At 35.5% G+C, this 15091-nt stretch overlaps 1 protein-coding gene across 1 annotated transcript in view; it reads right to left on the minus strand.

The window, feature by feature from the left end:
- Positions 1 to 502: 502 nt before the first annotated feature.
- Positions 503 to 15091, minus strand: part of LOC148955935 (uncharacterized) — a 159683-nt gene continuing 145094 nt past the window's right edge. Inside the window, exons 3-4 of the mRNA XM_089093255.1 lie at positions 3219 to 3407; positions 503 to 713 (exon numbers count right to left, since the gene is read on the minus strand). Coding sequence (XP_088949381.1) covers positions 623 to 713; positions 3219 to 3407 — 280 coding nt within the window. The 3' untranslated portion in view covers positions 503 to 622. The remainder of the gene's footprint in view (positions 714 to 3218; positions 3408 to 15091) is intronic.

Below are 15091 nucleotides of genomic sequence, written 5' to 3' on the forward strand. Positions count from 1 at the left end.
TTGTATGCTGTATGCTTAGAATTTTTTAAAATTTGATCTATATCATTTTTACAGTTTCTTGCGGGTTTTAGTTTCTTTCTTTTTTTTAAGCCCCATAGTCAATTCAATTTCAATATTTTTCAACACTTTCAAAGAAAGCATGAATTCCAAATAATATAGTAATTCCCAATCGTATTAACTGTTGCGCACTTAGAGTTTGATAAAACTTATTCATTCCGTTTTGCTCTTCTCTCTAGTCGAAATTAACATCAACAAGTTTTTGATGTTTTCAAAGAATAAACAGATAAAAAAACAGAAGCTTCGAAGCTTATTACCTGCTGCATAGTCTACTTAGAATTCGTTCAAATTATTTATTTCGTCTTTGGAGTTTCTTTTGTTTTGTTCCTCCTCGCAGGCAATTCAACCTTAATATATTGTTAACGTTTTTCCTTGGTCGGTTTTCGAAGAATAATTTTATTTCACAAATTTACTCGTACAATCCTTCTCAACTGCTGGTCATAAACGCCTCCAAGTTATAAAGATCCTTTTAATAAAACGAGAAAATTCATTTAAGTAGAAAGTCCCTTGAAATATATATGATTTAAAGGGAATAACTTCCATTCACAGCTTCTTCCATTGCTCGTCACATCGTAAAAAGTTTTGTATGTGGAGACATGTACAAAATACCAAATGTAGATCCAACAGTGGCGATTATGAAAATCCATAATAGAAATCTGAAACCGAAAAGAGATTTAATTAGGCAATGTGGTTAAACTGGACATGATCACTAGTGGGCCAAAAAGTAAAGGAAACAAACTGAGACAAAAAAAAATCTCAAGTTTAACTTGAAAAAACAAATTTCGTACAAAAAAATAAGAGGAGTTTTATATGCTCCTCTGCACGTTAAATTAGAAAATATGGGTTTCAATCATTCTTTTTTACGTTGAATTCTAAAATAAACTTAAAATTTTTTTATCGTTCGTAGTTAGCAGCTTTAAGTTGCCAATAGTCACTTTTGATTTAATTATATAAATAGAATAGCTTATATGGTTGAAACAGGAGTTTTTCATCTCCTCTGGATACAAAAGACAAAGAAAAAACAACTTAAAAACAAACGATAAAACAAAAAACGCAAACGTATTAACAAATGAGAATAAATTCATATTTGTAAAATACAAAAAGAAACTAGAAATAAAAGTATTTTAAATACAAATATGTAGCTTGCTTACTGAACCGAAAAAAAAATGACGGTTACTCTTGAAAGAATATTTTCTCATTTGATTCCAACGTATGACCAAAACTTATCAATAATTCACGATACTACTACTATCACTAGCAACTCATTGCAACACCAAGCGGCCTGAGGCTAACATGGCTAGACGCGCTCCTTCTCCAACCCAATTTATTCAAACATCTCTTTTACGATACATACGAGTTAATTTTAGTTTGTTAAGCTTCTCTTTTGCCAAAATTCTGTCAGGTTGAAGCGTGTTCTGTCAGGTTGAAATTGGGTAGTGTAAAAAAGAGCACTGTAAAATTGGATAGTGTAATAGAGTAGTGTAAAAAAGGCAAACAAAATTTACCCTACACGTACTTGTAAACTGGCCGATGAGTATTTAAAACTTAAATATTTTTAAGATGTTTGTTGGTTTACAGTTTACCCACACTGTCTAAAAAAAACTCATAATTACTCTGCTTATCCCACTTAAGAGAACAATATGCACAAAACGTATTTTTACAAAAAAAAGCAAGAAAACTTAGAAAAAAATTTTCAAACTACCTTAAATCTGCATTTTAATTACACAAAGAAAAAAAATCCATAAAGAATACTATTGTATGCTTCTGCTGTAATTTAAAAGAAAAAAGTAATAAAAAAACAACATTTCTATCATATTTGAAGGCTATCCAATAAACGCTTTATTTAAGTGTTTCTTATATTAGAATACACGTTTTTTTAATACTCGACCCGCAATATCTACAAAAGACCTTAAAATTTCGATGGCTGTGTCACACTTGTAAAACCTTAAAATTGTCATTCTATTCTTAAATAATTTTGACCGATAATAATTGTCATAAAAACTGTTTTATTTAACATATACAAAATGTCAAACCCTTTTTTCTCCTTAGTAATGGCACTCCTGATCAGAGGCGCACCCTGGATTTCTCTTCGGGGGTAAGATAATTTGTCTTGGGGGTTTTTACACAAAAGACTTCAGAAAACGCATCAAAATTTGCTTATATGCACTTTTGTTACATTTTTAAGAGTCGGACAAACATTTTTTGGGGAGGGAACTAAAACCCATCAAAACCATCCTGGATACGGCCTTATTCCAGATATTATTTTTTGTGTATCTGCCAGTAGTGTTACCAGCGCTTTGAGATAAATTCTACTTGTTTTCCAACTAAATTGAACCGCATAAAATTCTTTATGGTAAAATTATTGTATTCTGCATCAGATTCTGTTTTACAGACAAAAATACTAGAACAAACTGAAAAAGCAAGCAGCTTTTTTTTCTCGCATATCCTCATCCTCTCTCGGAAATCCATTTTGAGTGCTATTTCTTGTCTGATGATTAGCCTGATATCCATGGAGATTTCTTTTTTTGAATCGTTTATGCTCAATGAAAATTCTTTTTCTTTTGCTTAAATTTCATAGAGGTGACGGGAGAAGTTTAAAATATTTCAACAAAGTAAAAATTGACTTAGCAAATACAGCCCAAATGTACTGAAAGGTACCACAATATTTTGGATTATACTACAAAGTGTTCATATGTGCTGTATTGTATCATGATTTCCATACTCTACCAAAAGCAGTACAATTGTAGCGTGTTGGCAACGCTGCTTGTCAGTTACTGAGGCTGTTCAGCTTTTATTAAACACACTGTGTAAATAAAGCTAGTACAGTGGAGAAAAAACGTTAATTTTTAGTGCCAAGGGACCCCAAAAACCCAAAACTTTTAGAGTAACAATCCCAATTTCTTCAAATTTTACAAAAGATTAATTAAACAGAATAGTTTTGCATATTTTGCATATGCATATTTTCCATATTAGTAATTTGGTGGTAATATTGGTGGAATCAATGGTAATACCCGTAGTTGGTGCGGCAATTGATATTATTTCTATTAACATAGTAACTGATGTGCTCAGTTCCAATTAAATACAAATATAAAAATTTGTCTGAATATTCAAAAAAAAAAAAAAAACAGACAGAATTTTTCTAAATTGACCATGTGTCTCACCTGTCAATAACAAGGGCTACTTGTTGCCATTCTAGTTTGATAGCCTCTTTTTTATCTTGTTCATTGAGGCGATATTCATTACGTTCAAGTGCTTGAGCAACTTTAGCCAGGGTGTAGAGTAACTGCCTTTCAAAGGCATCAGGGAACTGGTTTGCCCCTGTATTATTATGATTAGAAGTAAATATCCTCCTGAAAAATAAGATAGTTATGTGATTGACAGTTAATAAGGTCCGGAGTAGGAGGGGGAAAGGGCTATCTGGCATTGAACTCTAAGAGTCGAAAGCCAAACTTAGATCTAAAATTGCATAGTTATTTTGTGAGAGAGAACTTGAAAGGTATGTTCACCTATAAACCTGTCACAGTTTTCCTAAGCCTTATGACTTAGAAAAGTTTTTCCAAAGCCAAAGATGAAGCTAACGTAAGTTTTCCTAAGGCCAAAGCTAAAAATGTTGTGTATATAAAAGATGACAAAAGATCTTTAAATAAAAGAACGTCAAGACAAAAAACCGAATGCGGTTTAAACCCTAAACATCCGAGAAGGCCCTTCTAAGACTCAAAATGAATAATGTCAAAGCTTTTTTTTGAATCCAGAAGGCCTACGCTGTATTTAGGTCAAACCAAAAGCGGAGTATACGAACCGTGTGAAACATAATTCACGTTTATGCCTAGGTACATCGAATAAAGACCCCTCCTTGTTAAAGCTCAAGTTCCATAATTAGCATCATTTAGCATGTATTTTGGAAAGTAAAGCCTCAGTTATAGAATGCAAATCCGTCATTACTCCCTTACTACTGACATTACTCCCTTACTACTTTTCTACAATAAGCCAGAATCGATAAGATGAAAAAATAAGCGAGACCAGGTGTTGCTCTTGAATAAAAAACTCATATTAGGCTAGTCTCAGTTGAATAGATCTGCAGGATAAACTTAACTAAAATAGATAACGACAGCCTTGGTAGAATTAAGCATAGATTGCTGTCAAATTAAGATTAAAACAACATTAACAGACATTACTTGCATTATTAAGTTCAGCTCCCCCCCCCCAAAAAAAAAAAAAAAATAAAATTAGGGAATGTTCGAAAGAAGATTACAGGGCTCATAGTCAAAGTCCATGAATCTCAAAGCCCAAAACCTTAAAAGAGCTATACACTTTAAAAGGAAGACACCTATTGCTGAAACAAATACATATATAATTATGTAAATAAATACCTCCTTTATTCTCAACAAAACATAAAAACACGCTAGCACCGGGTTGTCAATTACGTATTATTCACAACACACATAAGAAAATCTCATAAACTAAAATTACGCACAATGTTAGTTACAAATGAAAACAAGAATCGATCAGTCAAATTAGTAGGTAGCAGGTATAGCTTTCGAAAGCCAACCAATCGGGTAAATTGTTCAGAGTTTCAGTCAAGAATCAGCAAAAATATCTGAGTGAGTTTAAGACGAAATACAACTGAAGCCAAGTTTCACCGGCAGGTCAAGTCTGAGTCCGTAGAGATAATACCCTGAGACTATCTTCATAAGCAACATACTGGGCAACATAAGAAACATACTGGGTAGAGGTAATACCCTGAGATTTTCTTCATAAGCAACATACTGGGCAACATAAGCAACATTCTGGGTAGAGATAATACCCTGAGACTATCTTCATAAGCAACATACTGGGCAACATAAGCCACATACTCGGTAGAGATAATACCCTAAGACTATCTTCATAAGTAACATACTGGGCAACATAAGCAACATTCTGGGTAGAGATAATACCCTGAGACTATCTTTATAAGCAGCATACTGGGTAACATACGCAATATACTATGTAGAGATAATACCCTGAGATTATCTTCATAAGCAACATACTGGGCAACATAAGCAACACACTGGGTAGAGGTAATGCCCTGAGACTATCTTCATAAGTAACATACTGGGCAGCATAAGCAGTACTTGGTAGAGATAATAACCTGAGACTATCTTCATAAGCAACATACTGGGCTCCTGTGATAATCCTGCAAACTCGCTTTTGGATACCCTTGAGCTTATCATTTTGAATCAAGCTGAGACCGGCGTGCCACATAAGGCAAGAATATTCCGACCACATTTGGCTTATTACAAATAAAAAAAAAACTTTGTTGCTTAGAAGGAATTCTTAATCGACGATTTAGGGTTAACAACGGTAACAACAAGGGACATTTCTGAAACACGGCCATGACCATCGTTCATTTAGCCTAGGGGAGAGTGGGGTACGTTGGGACGCGGGGCCGTTGAGACACGTGTACTTTTGACAGAAAACTTCAAGCTAAACATCTGCCGCTACTCACACCTCAAACGCCATCTCTTAGACTATCTGTGGGTAGTATAGTGGTCACATGTGCAACTTTCTATCACAAAATTTAGGTAAGAATTTTTTATGTGATTTTTTAAAAACATTTTTGCTTTGCGAAATTCTACGGTTCTCTTAGGTAAGCAGCTTCTAGAAAATTGCTTATAGCTCATTAGATAGAGAAATTTATGAGCTTTTCGATGGTATAAATTTTGTTGTGTTCTTCTGCCACCTAGTGGCTGATCTAATTTTTTTCTTAAGTTCGTACTGTTAGGGTACTCGGGGACGCATGTTCCGGGGTACACCGGGACAGCTTCAGTATATTGTGTCCCAGGGTACCCTTGATTGCTTTAGCCTAGAGAACTTTCAAAAGCATGCTTCTTGTCTTATGTTGACTTTTTTCTTTCGTTTTTCTACTCTCGATGGGCCTTTTGATATTGGGTAGCTACAACAATCCTAAAAAAAACTCCCAAAAATCAAATATTTTACAATCCAGGCCAATGGAATCCCCCCTCAACACATAAAATAAATTCAACTAGTTTAAAATAAATTCCAACAATCATTAAAAATTTACTTGAAATCTATAATCTAAAAAATCATAAAAATCCTATACTATTTCTACATTCCCTAAAAATTTACTCAATTTTTTTCCCTAAAAATCCTATACTCTTTCTACATTCCCTAAAAATTACTCAATTTTTATCATAAAATAAACTCCACTAATTCAAATCTAAGTCTTCAAATCTAAGACCTCAAATCTAAAACCTACAATCTAAGTCTCAAATACTTCAAATCTAAACTCTATAATTTGTTTTCTTTATATCATACGAAATCATATATTATTTCTATATTTCATAAAACTAAATTCAGTCATAAACTCGATACATTCTAATTATTCAATAAAATTTAAATTTTACCTAATATATAAAATTAGAAGAACTTAAACTTAGTATATATACAAAAAACTCTTTATTTTGTTTTAGAATGACAAAAACGAAGAAAAACCGACCCGTCGCTTTACGCCTGGAATGAGGAGGACATGAAGAAAGCAGTACAAGCTCACCTTTATGGGATGCCCTTTCGAGCAGCTGCTGAAGTTTACAATGTCAAGCAGTCAACTCGTAGCAGATATGCCACTGCGTTTCGTGACGGAACGGACGAAGAAAAAGAAGAGTTTAGTCACACTACCGTCTTTGACAACAGGCGAGTATTTACGATTGAGCAGGAGCTTCAACTAGACGAGTACATCCTTCAAGCAGCCCGAATGCACTATGGTCTCTCCATAAAGAGAGCCAGAGAGCTTGCTTGGCTTATGGCGAAACGAAACGGACTTGCATATCCGTCAAACTGGGACAATGAAAAGTCTGCAGGCAAAGACTGGTTGCACGGCTTTCTTAGAAAACATCCTTCGATTTCGCTCGAAGGCTTGAACCTACAAGTATCCAGAGAAATCTTGGTTTCAATCGTGTTGCTGTTGACAATTTTTACAGGAATCTCGGAGAGTTGTATTCAAAATACAAGTTCCCTGCTAGCCGGATCTTCAACCTCGATGAGACTGGGCTTACGAATGTCCAGACCAAGTGTCAAAGAGCACTGAGCCCGAAGGGAGTAAAGCAGCTTGGTGCTACGACTTCCCAAGAGAGAGGAAAGCTGGTGACCATTGTGGACACTATAAATGCCATGGGAGGATTTATTCCAGCCTTTTTGATTTTCCCACGAGCACGTTTTGTAGAAAGGAGCCCCCCCCCACAGACTGCTGGAATAGCAAGTGGCAAGCCTGGAAATGCTTGGATGACAAAGCTTCTGTTTTTGCTGTATTTGGAGCACTTTGTATCGCATGTCCACCCATCTCCTGAGAATCCTGTCTTGATTCTGATGGACAATCATGAAAGTCACAACAGTTACGATGCAATTTTGTTGGCCAAAGAAAAGGGAATACATTTACTTACGTTCCCGCCGCACACATCATCCCTGTTGCAACTTCTAGAAGTTTCGGTTTATGGACCTTTATCGACTTACTGGTCAAAGGCAATGGAGAACTGGTTGAGACTTCACCCTGGTCGAGTAGTGACGGAATATGAGATCGGTGAATTACTGGGGGTTGCTTTTCCTAAGGCCTTCTCTCAGACTAACATCACTAGCGGATTCTCAAAGCCTGGAATTTTCCCGCTGAATACTGGAGTGTGGCAAGAGTCTGACTTTCTTCCTGCTTTGCGCGTTGACGAAAATTTACCAGATCCGCAGGAGCTTCGGTTGAGCCAGAGTCCCAGTACTACGACCCATTCAACCTCGTTTGTTGTGCCGGAATATATTATACCTCTGCCAAGAAGGGAAGCTACAAACAGAAAGACAGGCAGGAAGGCTGAAGTATCAAAGATATTGACTTCTACACCGGTGAAAGATTCGATCCAAGCTGCAGAAAACGAAAGGAAGGCAAAAAAAAGAGAAGAAGGATCTCAAGAAAAGCAAGAAAGTGGCTCCTGCCAAAAAGCCGAAGATTCAGAAGAAAACTACCAAGAGATTGCTGACGTTCAGTGACGAAAGCGGAGATAAAGAAGGACCAGGGAATTTTGAGTGTGACGACAATTCTGACGACTCGTTCTGCTCTGAAGATTTCCGGTTGGCGGAAGAGGAGTCTGTGACTCCCAGTATCTGTTCCGGTGACTTTGTTCTAGTCGAGTACAAGGGGAAAAAGGGATCGAAATTCTACACTGGTGAAGTTCTTCAGGCCGATCCAGACGGCTACACTGTCAATTTTTTGAAACAAAACGTTCAAGCCTGGAGGTTTACGTTTCCGAAAGACCGCGATGAAGCGTTTGTCGATAGCTCAGAAGTAGTGATGAAATTGCCAGTTCTAATGGTCTCGGGCGGAACTAAACGCATTGCCAAGATGACCAGCTTTGATGCAGACCTGACCAACTGCTCTGTTGAAGTTTTTTTTTTAATAAGTCTACTGTATTTTTACAGTTTTATACCACAAAGTATACGAAGTTTTAATTGATTTATCATGGTGTCCCAAAGTACCCACCACCCTGACCCATAGTACCTGCACAAGTGGTACTCTGGGAAAAAACGGGACCCTCTAAAAAAAAATTCTTGCTAATTTTACTGTGAGCAATAAAAATCTGAGAAAAATCCCAGTAAAAGCCAAATGATTTTGCCACAGATTGATGTTTGATGCAAGAGAATCGGACAGTAAATTTAGGAGATATTGAGCTTTAAGTTGAACTTGTCCCAGGGTTCCCGACTCTCCCCTATTGATTAAGATCAACTAGAGGAGTAAGATGGGGAGGGGTTACTTATGGTAAAAAAGAAAAGAAAAAAAATATGCAAGTAAAACAAAGAAATAATCAGTCAAAAAAATATAATAGATAAAACATCTTAGAGATAAGAATAAAAAAAAAGAAAAATAAATAACATGGATCTTCTCAGTGAAAACAATAAAAAAATGATGGAAAAATTTGACTTCTTTCAGGAAATTGAAACTTATTAAATTGTTCCTGATATAAAATACAGTTTATAAATAGTTTGTTTTAGTGCTAAACGGAGCATCCACATCAACATGTTTTGAAGTCTGAGAACCACTGAAGATAATATGCAATCACAATTCTTGTAAAACATCATTTTTGGAACCTTCTAAGTTCAGTTTTAGACACATTTAAATTTAGATATTTATCATTGATTTTACTTTTAGATTTTTAAAGGAAAACTTGGACATTGAAAAATTCGGTAAGTAAATGTATAGAATGTTCGAAATTAGATTTTGAAGAAGGCTTTGTTTAATTTCAAGAGAAGCAAATAGGATTTGTCATTTTTGGGCCGAGTTTTCAACATTTTAAAAGAAAAATGGTGGGAATTTCGTCGACAATTAAATTAGAAACAGACATGTTTGAAGTGAGACGGAGCATTTGGACAAGCCGCTCCCTAAGGTATTCTTCCTTTTATCTATCCCATGAGCATTTTAATGTCCATGTAATTGACCTATTTTGCGTATTCTTAAGTTACCCCCACCCCCACAACTAAAAAGACTCTAATTAAGTTATTGCATGAAAGAATCAACAAGTTTTATAGACAAAATGGATTTCACTAAACCATCCTTTCAAATGCATCTAGCTTATACATCATAAAAAGCACTTTATCTCCTGTTTGACCTTCCACAACGGAAACGGTCTTTTGAATAATAGCTATACTAAAACCCAGGTCAATTTTTTGCTAGTCCATTATCACCTCTTCTGTGTAAGGATGTTCCAAGGGAGAAAATAGGAAACTTTCCAGCAAAGATTTAGTGGCCGATACAATCGGTTTTCTTCAGAAAGAAGTTGAATTTAGAGCCTAGGACGTGGAGAGATAATTCTAAGAGCTGTTCTTCTGATCATTGACAGCAGTGACTTTTAACATTGTTGCCAACTGCAGGTAAGAATTAATTTAGGTTTTGATTTTTGGGGGCTTGAAAAAATGGTCGTTATATGCTATGCACACAAGCGGGCTGCGCGTAAAGTGGAACAATCAGATGTCGCAACATTGATGTTAAATTCCCTAGACGTTCCTCAATCTGTAAGATCCAAGTTTTCTCATCGAACCATAACAATAACAAACTTATTAATAACACTCTAAAATTATCAGAGATTAAAAGAGGCTAGTCAAAGGGATACAAAATATACAAGATAATGTTCTGAAAGGTCAGTAGTCATAATTTAAAATTTGCCAAAGAATACGTTTGTCCAGAACTTCTGCTAGAAATATCATAATTCCATTATATAAATTTAATCAATTATCGGTAATTTTTTGTTGAAAACAAATTGTTATGCCAAGAACAAAATGACTGGGACAAACATTTGGCCGAATTTTTGAGAAGGGGAAAAACAGGCAAATTCTTTGGAAATATATAAGGAACTTATATATAAAAATCACAACGTTATAGGCTAGGGCTAATGGCTGAAGGTCTCTTCTTCCACCTTATAAACATCACTGATTTTAATCCAAGTTCTCTCCTTTCCCCTGTTTTAAATACTGGAATAACTACAAACTTTTCAACGTTTTTCAGTTGAATTGTAATGGAAGCTTAATCAGTTCAGATAACAATAATTATAAAGGAATTGTAATTATTTCTTTATTGTAATGGTTTTGTCAATTACACTAGACGAAAATAATAAGTCTAAAGTTGTTGTTCATTTAGGTCACGCTTTAACGCTCGTGTTATCTTTGCGAAACATTCCCTGCGAAAACAATCATTTGTTCAACAAAAAGGTAAATTTGTCCATTCAGTTCTACTTTGATTGAAGGGCAACAGGGCTGCCACTCGGTGAGAAAAAATCCCTAGATTTAAGTGATGTTTTGTTTATTTAGTGATTATCTTCAATAGTCTTGTCATTTATGTGCTGATTTAGTGATTTTTGCTTTAAGCAATATAAAAAATAACTAAAAATAATGATAAATCACTAGGGATAGCAACCATTGAGTTGAGCTAGGGCTCTATCAGGCTCAACAAGAATTGGATTAATGGAGAACGGAAGCAAAAACATAGATTCATTAACCAAATCTAGTGCGGAAACAAACATACACCAAGATACAGGATTTTCATCCACCTCGCATCCTCGTCAAAATGACCTTGTACCCTTTACTGAAAAGTCCCTTTACTGAAAACCCTTTACTAAAAAGTCCCCGGGGATATCAAACAGAACTTAATTTATTAGAAAACTAAACTTACATTCTGACGCATGGATCAACAAAAACAGTCAGACCAAAATTAGTTAATCAATTAATAAAATTAAGAAATTAATTAATCCTTTGTCATTTGTCACCCAATGGAAAAGATAAAGCATTCATGGAATATATGTCCTAGATAGAAAGTGTATGGAAATGGATGTAACTAATGAGTCGGGAGCGTCAATTAGTCACTACCCGTTGACCGTGCATGCAATTTTTGGATCAAGATCTCTATTATAAAGTATCAAAGAATTCATAATATAATCACTCCCCCCCCCCTGAAACCATCTTGAGGAGTTAGCACTTTTGATTCCTAGCCTACTGGAGTCTATTTATGCTTGAGAATTGCGATTTTTTAAGATTTTCCCTTTTGGTTATTCGAAAATAATGAAGTTTTTGGGTAGCATCACATACAATTTCATCTTTTTATCACCAAAGTTGTCACGTTGAACCGTACAATAAATAAACAAAACCAATAGGTAAATTTGAAAATACTTTTCACCCGTGAAAATTCAAACGTCAGGAATGTGTTGATTCCCAAAGACTACTACAGCTTCAAAGAATTGTTATACCTTCTTATGCTGAATAGCACTATTCAGCTTATTTTTTGTTTTTAGCTTATTTTTTGCTCGATTTTTAATCCAAGTTTTTTTTTAATCTGTCGCCCGCTGCTAAAAAATGGCAGAACTGCATACGTAGTTCAAAATTAAATTCCTGATTTGTTTCTATTTTTTTAAGATACACATGACTTTGTAAGTTTCCACTTGACCATCAGATTTCATTTTCGCTTTCTTTGGCACTTTAAGACTAAAGTGATGGAGGTCTTTTACGGTGCTACATAAGAAAGCCAAGTGTTTGGTAAAGAAAGTAAAAAACAGACTTAAACTTGAAAGAGGCTGAAACTACCGTAAATTTTATATATATTTAATATCAAAATACCAAATATATTTATTTAGCTGTATTTGATACAATGTACATATATAATATAATTTAATGTAGTTTAATAATAAAAAAATATTATACTAATGGATATTATTCACATGTTAAATATATATTCGATACCTACCCTAAACACGAACCAGTACAATTTTACCACCTTTACACTAAAGTTACATTTCTCGTACAGGTTTATTCTACTTTAATTGGATTGATCATCATATACAGGGTGTTCCAAAATGGTTGACCCCATTTTGTAGCCCAATAACTTTGGCAATCTTTGTTGGAATGACCTCAAATTCTCACAGCTTGTGTAGAAACGTTTCAAGTTTTTGTGTGTAATGTTTGGCATTTCTATCTTTTCATATTAAGAAATGCCGTTCAATTCAAAAGAAAAAGCGTATTGCGTCTTAGAGTACGCTCGGACTGAGTCACCTAAGACACTGCAGCGTGCCTTCTTCACAAAATTTGCAAAGAAAACACGAACTACAAAACAAATTAGGACTTGGCACCAAAAATTTAAAAAAAACGGCTGCTTATGCATACCTAAATCGCCAGGACGGCCATCAACATCAGCAGAGACAGTGGAGTAGGCTCGTGAAGCCTTCCTGCGTAGTCCTCGGAAGAGTGTTAGAAGAGCAAGTGTGGAAATCCACATTCCACAAACAGCAGTTTGGCGAATTCTGAGAAAACGATTGCGATTTAAACCTTAAAAGCTTCAGCTCGTTCAGGCCTTGAGGGAAAGTGATAAGCGAAAACTTAAAGAATTTTGTGTTGAAATGCTAGATAAACTCGAAGAAGACGATTTCGATGATCGGCTAGTCTTTAGTGATGAATCCACGTTTCACACGAGTGGCAAAGTTAATAAACATAATGTTTACATTTGGGGCGAAGAAAATCCTCAAGACAAAGTTGAACACGAGAGGTACTCACCAAAAGTTAATGTGTTTTGTGCAATACCCAAGAAAAAAGTTTATAGGGCATTTTTCTTCGAAGAAATATGAAGAGAGATGTTTATCTTCAAATGCTTCAGAATTGGCTAATTGATCAACTCATAGAAAATGAAGACGAAAGTTTCATTTTTCAGCAGGATGGGGCTCCACCTCACTGGAAGCTCACTGTACGAGCCTACCTCAATGAGGTTCTGCCAGAGAGATGGATCGGTCGAGGTAGTGAAGAAGATGATTTGCTTCTGAAATGGCCACCACGATCACCCGACCTTTCGCCGTGTGATTTTTTCCTCTGGGGTTATGTGAAAGGACTAGTCTTCGTACCTCCTCTTCCAGCTAACATTGAAGAACTGAAACAGAGAATTACAGCTGCACTGGAGACTGTTACCGAAGACATGCTACAGCGAGTTTGGCAAGAGCTCGAATACCGACTCGACGTTTGCAGAGTCACAGGAGGCGCTCATATTGAACATTTATAAAAATCTGTCATAGAACCAACAAATATTTGTACTTTTCTTTGTAAATTTAACCAATAAAACATATGACCTTCAACATAAAGTGTATTTAGTTTCATTAAGATCCATCGAGTAGTTTCCGAGATATGGGCATTTAGAATGGGGTCAACCATTTTGGAACATTTTGGAGTGTATATTCTACGGAGCACCCTAAGCAAAGGATTTAGAGCTGCTTCAAACCTGGCTGAGCAAACAGGGTCATATCATTGACCCACTTTCCAAACCAAATAACAAGTGACACCAGGACTCGAACCCCTGACCTCGGGGTTTCAAGTCCGAAGCACTAACCACTCGACTAGGATGGTTCATATTTAAAATGAAAATACCATATATATTTATTTAGTTGTATTTAATATAATTCAGTTATATAATATAATTTAATGTAATTTAAAAATACAAAAATTTTATACTAAATACACATTATATATACGTTCAATATGTATTTGATTCCTGCCCTAAATACGAACCATTACAATATCACCCCCTTTACACTAAAGTTATGATTGTATGTACAGATTTACTCCCACTTTAATGGACTGATCAGCATAAATTTTGGAGTGTATATTCTAGGCAACACACTGAGTAAAGTATGCTCTTTACTTATCTTTGTTTTGTTTTTTATTATTTTTATTTTTTGTGTCTTTCGGTTGAAATATATTTATAATTGAAGTGAAAACCCTCGGACTCGAATTGTTCACTGCTTGAAGAAATTAAAAAAAAGAAAAAAGAAAAAATTCAACTGAAAGTAAGGAGCAACATTGAAACTTAAAACGAACAGAAACTATTACGTATATGAGGAGGCTCGCCCCCTCGTCAACACTTCCCACTTTACGCTAAACTTTTTTAGTACTTAAAAAAAGCTTATTGTTCTAATAAAATGACCGTTGTGTTTTAGGAGTCATCTTGAAAGAACTGGGACAAAATTCAAACTTTAGCGTAAAGAGCGAGGTTTTGACGAGGGAGCGAACCCCCTCATATAAGTAATAATTTCTGTTCGTTTTAAGTCTTAACGTTGCTCCTTACTTTCAGTTGAAAAAACTTGTTTTTTAAATTAATTTATGATCGTTTTTAAATAATGCTGGGAAATATGGTGCCCCCTTCATGGATAATTCTATTCCAACATGAAAAATTCATCCATGGAAAGATCCGGCCACGTAACCCCTTCCCCTTGACCCCTACCACCAGAAAAAATCCCCCCTGAAAACGGTCCGTATGCTTCCAAATAACCAATACTATATGCACATAAACAATGGGCAAAGTTCATAACTTGCAGCCCTTCCCCCGGGAACTTTGGGGGGTTAAGTCATTCTGAGTTGTTATATTTTTCGACCATGATGAACAAAATGGCTATATATAAATTTTGATCGGGGGATTTAGGGCAAAAAATGAGAGTGGGAGGCGGCCTAGTTGCCTCCAATTTTTGGTCACTTATAAAGAGCA

The sequence above is a fragment of the Artemia sp. Qi Xiang Cuo genome, chromosome 1 (genome assembly GCF_049724085.1).
Source record: "Artemia sp. Qi Xiang Cuo chromosome 1, ASM4972408v1, whole genome shotgun sequence".
Taxonomy (NCBI): Eukaryota; Metazoa; Arthropoda; class Branchiopoda; order Anostraca; family Artemiidae; genus Artemia; species Artemia sp. Qi Xiang Cuo.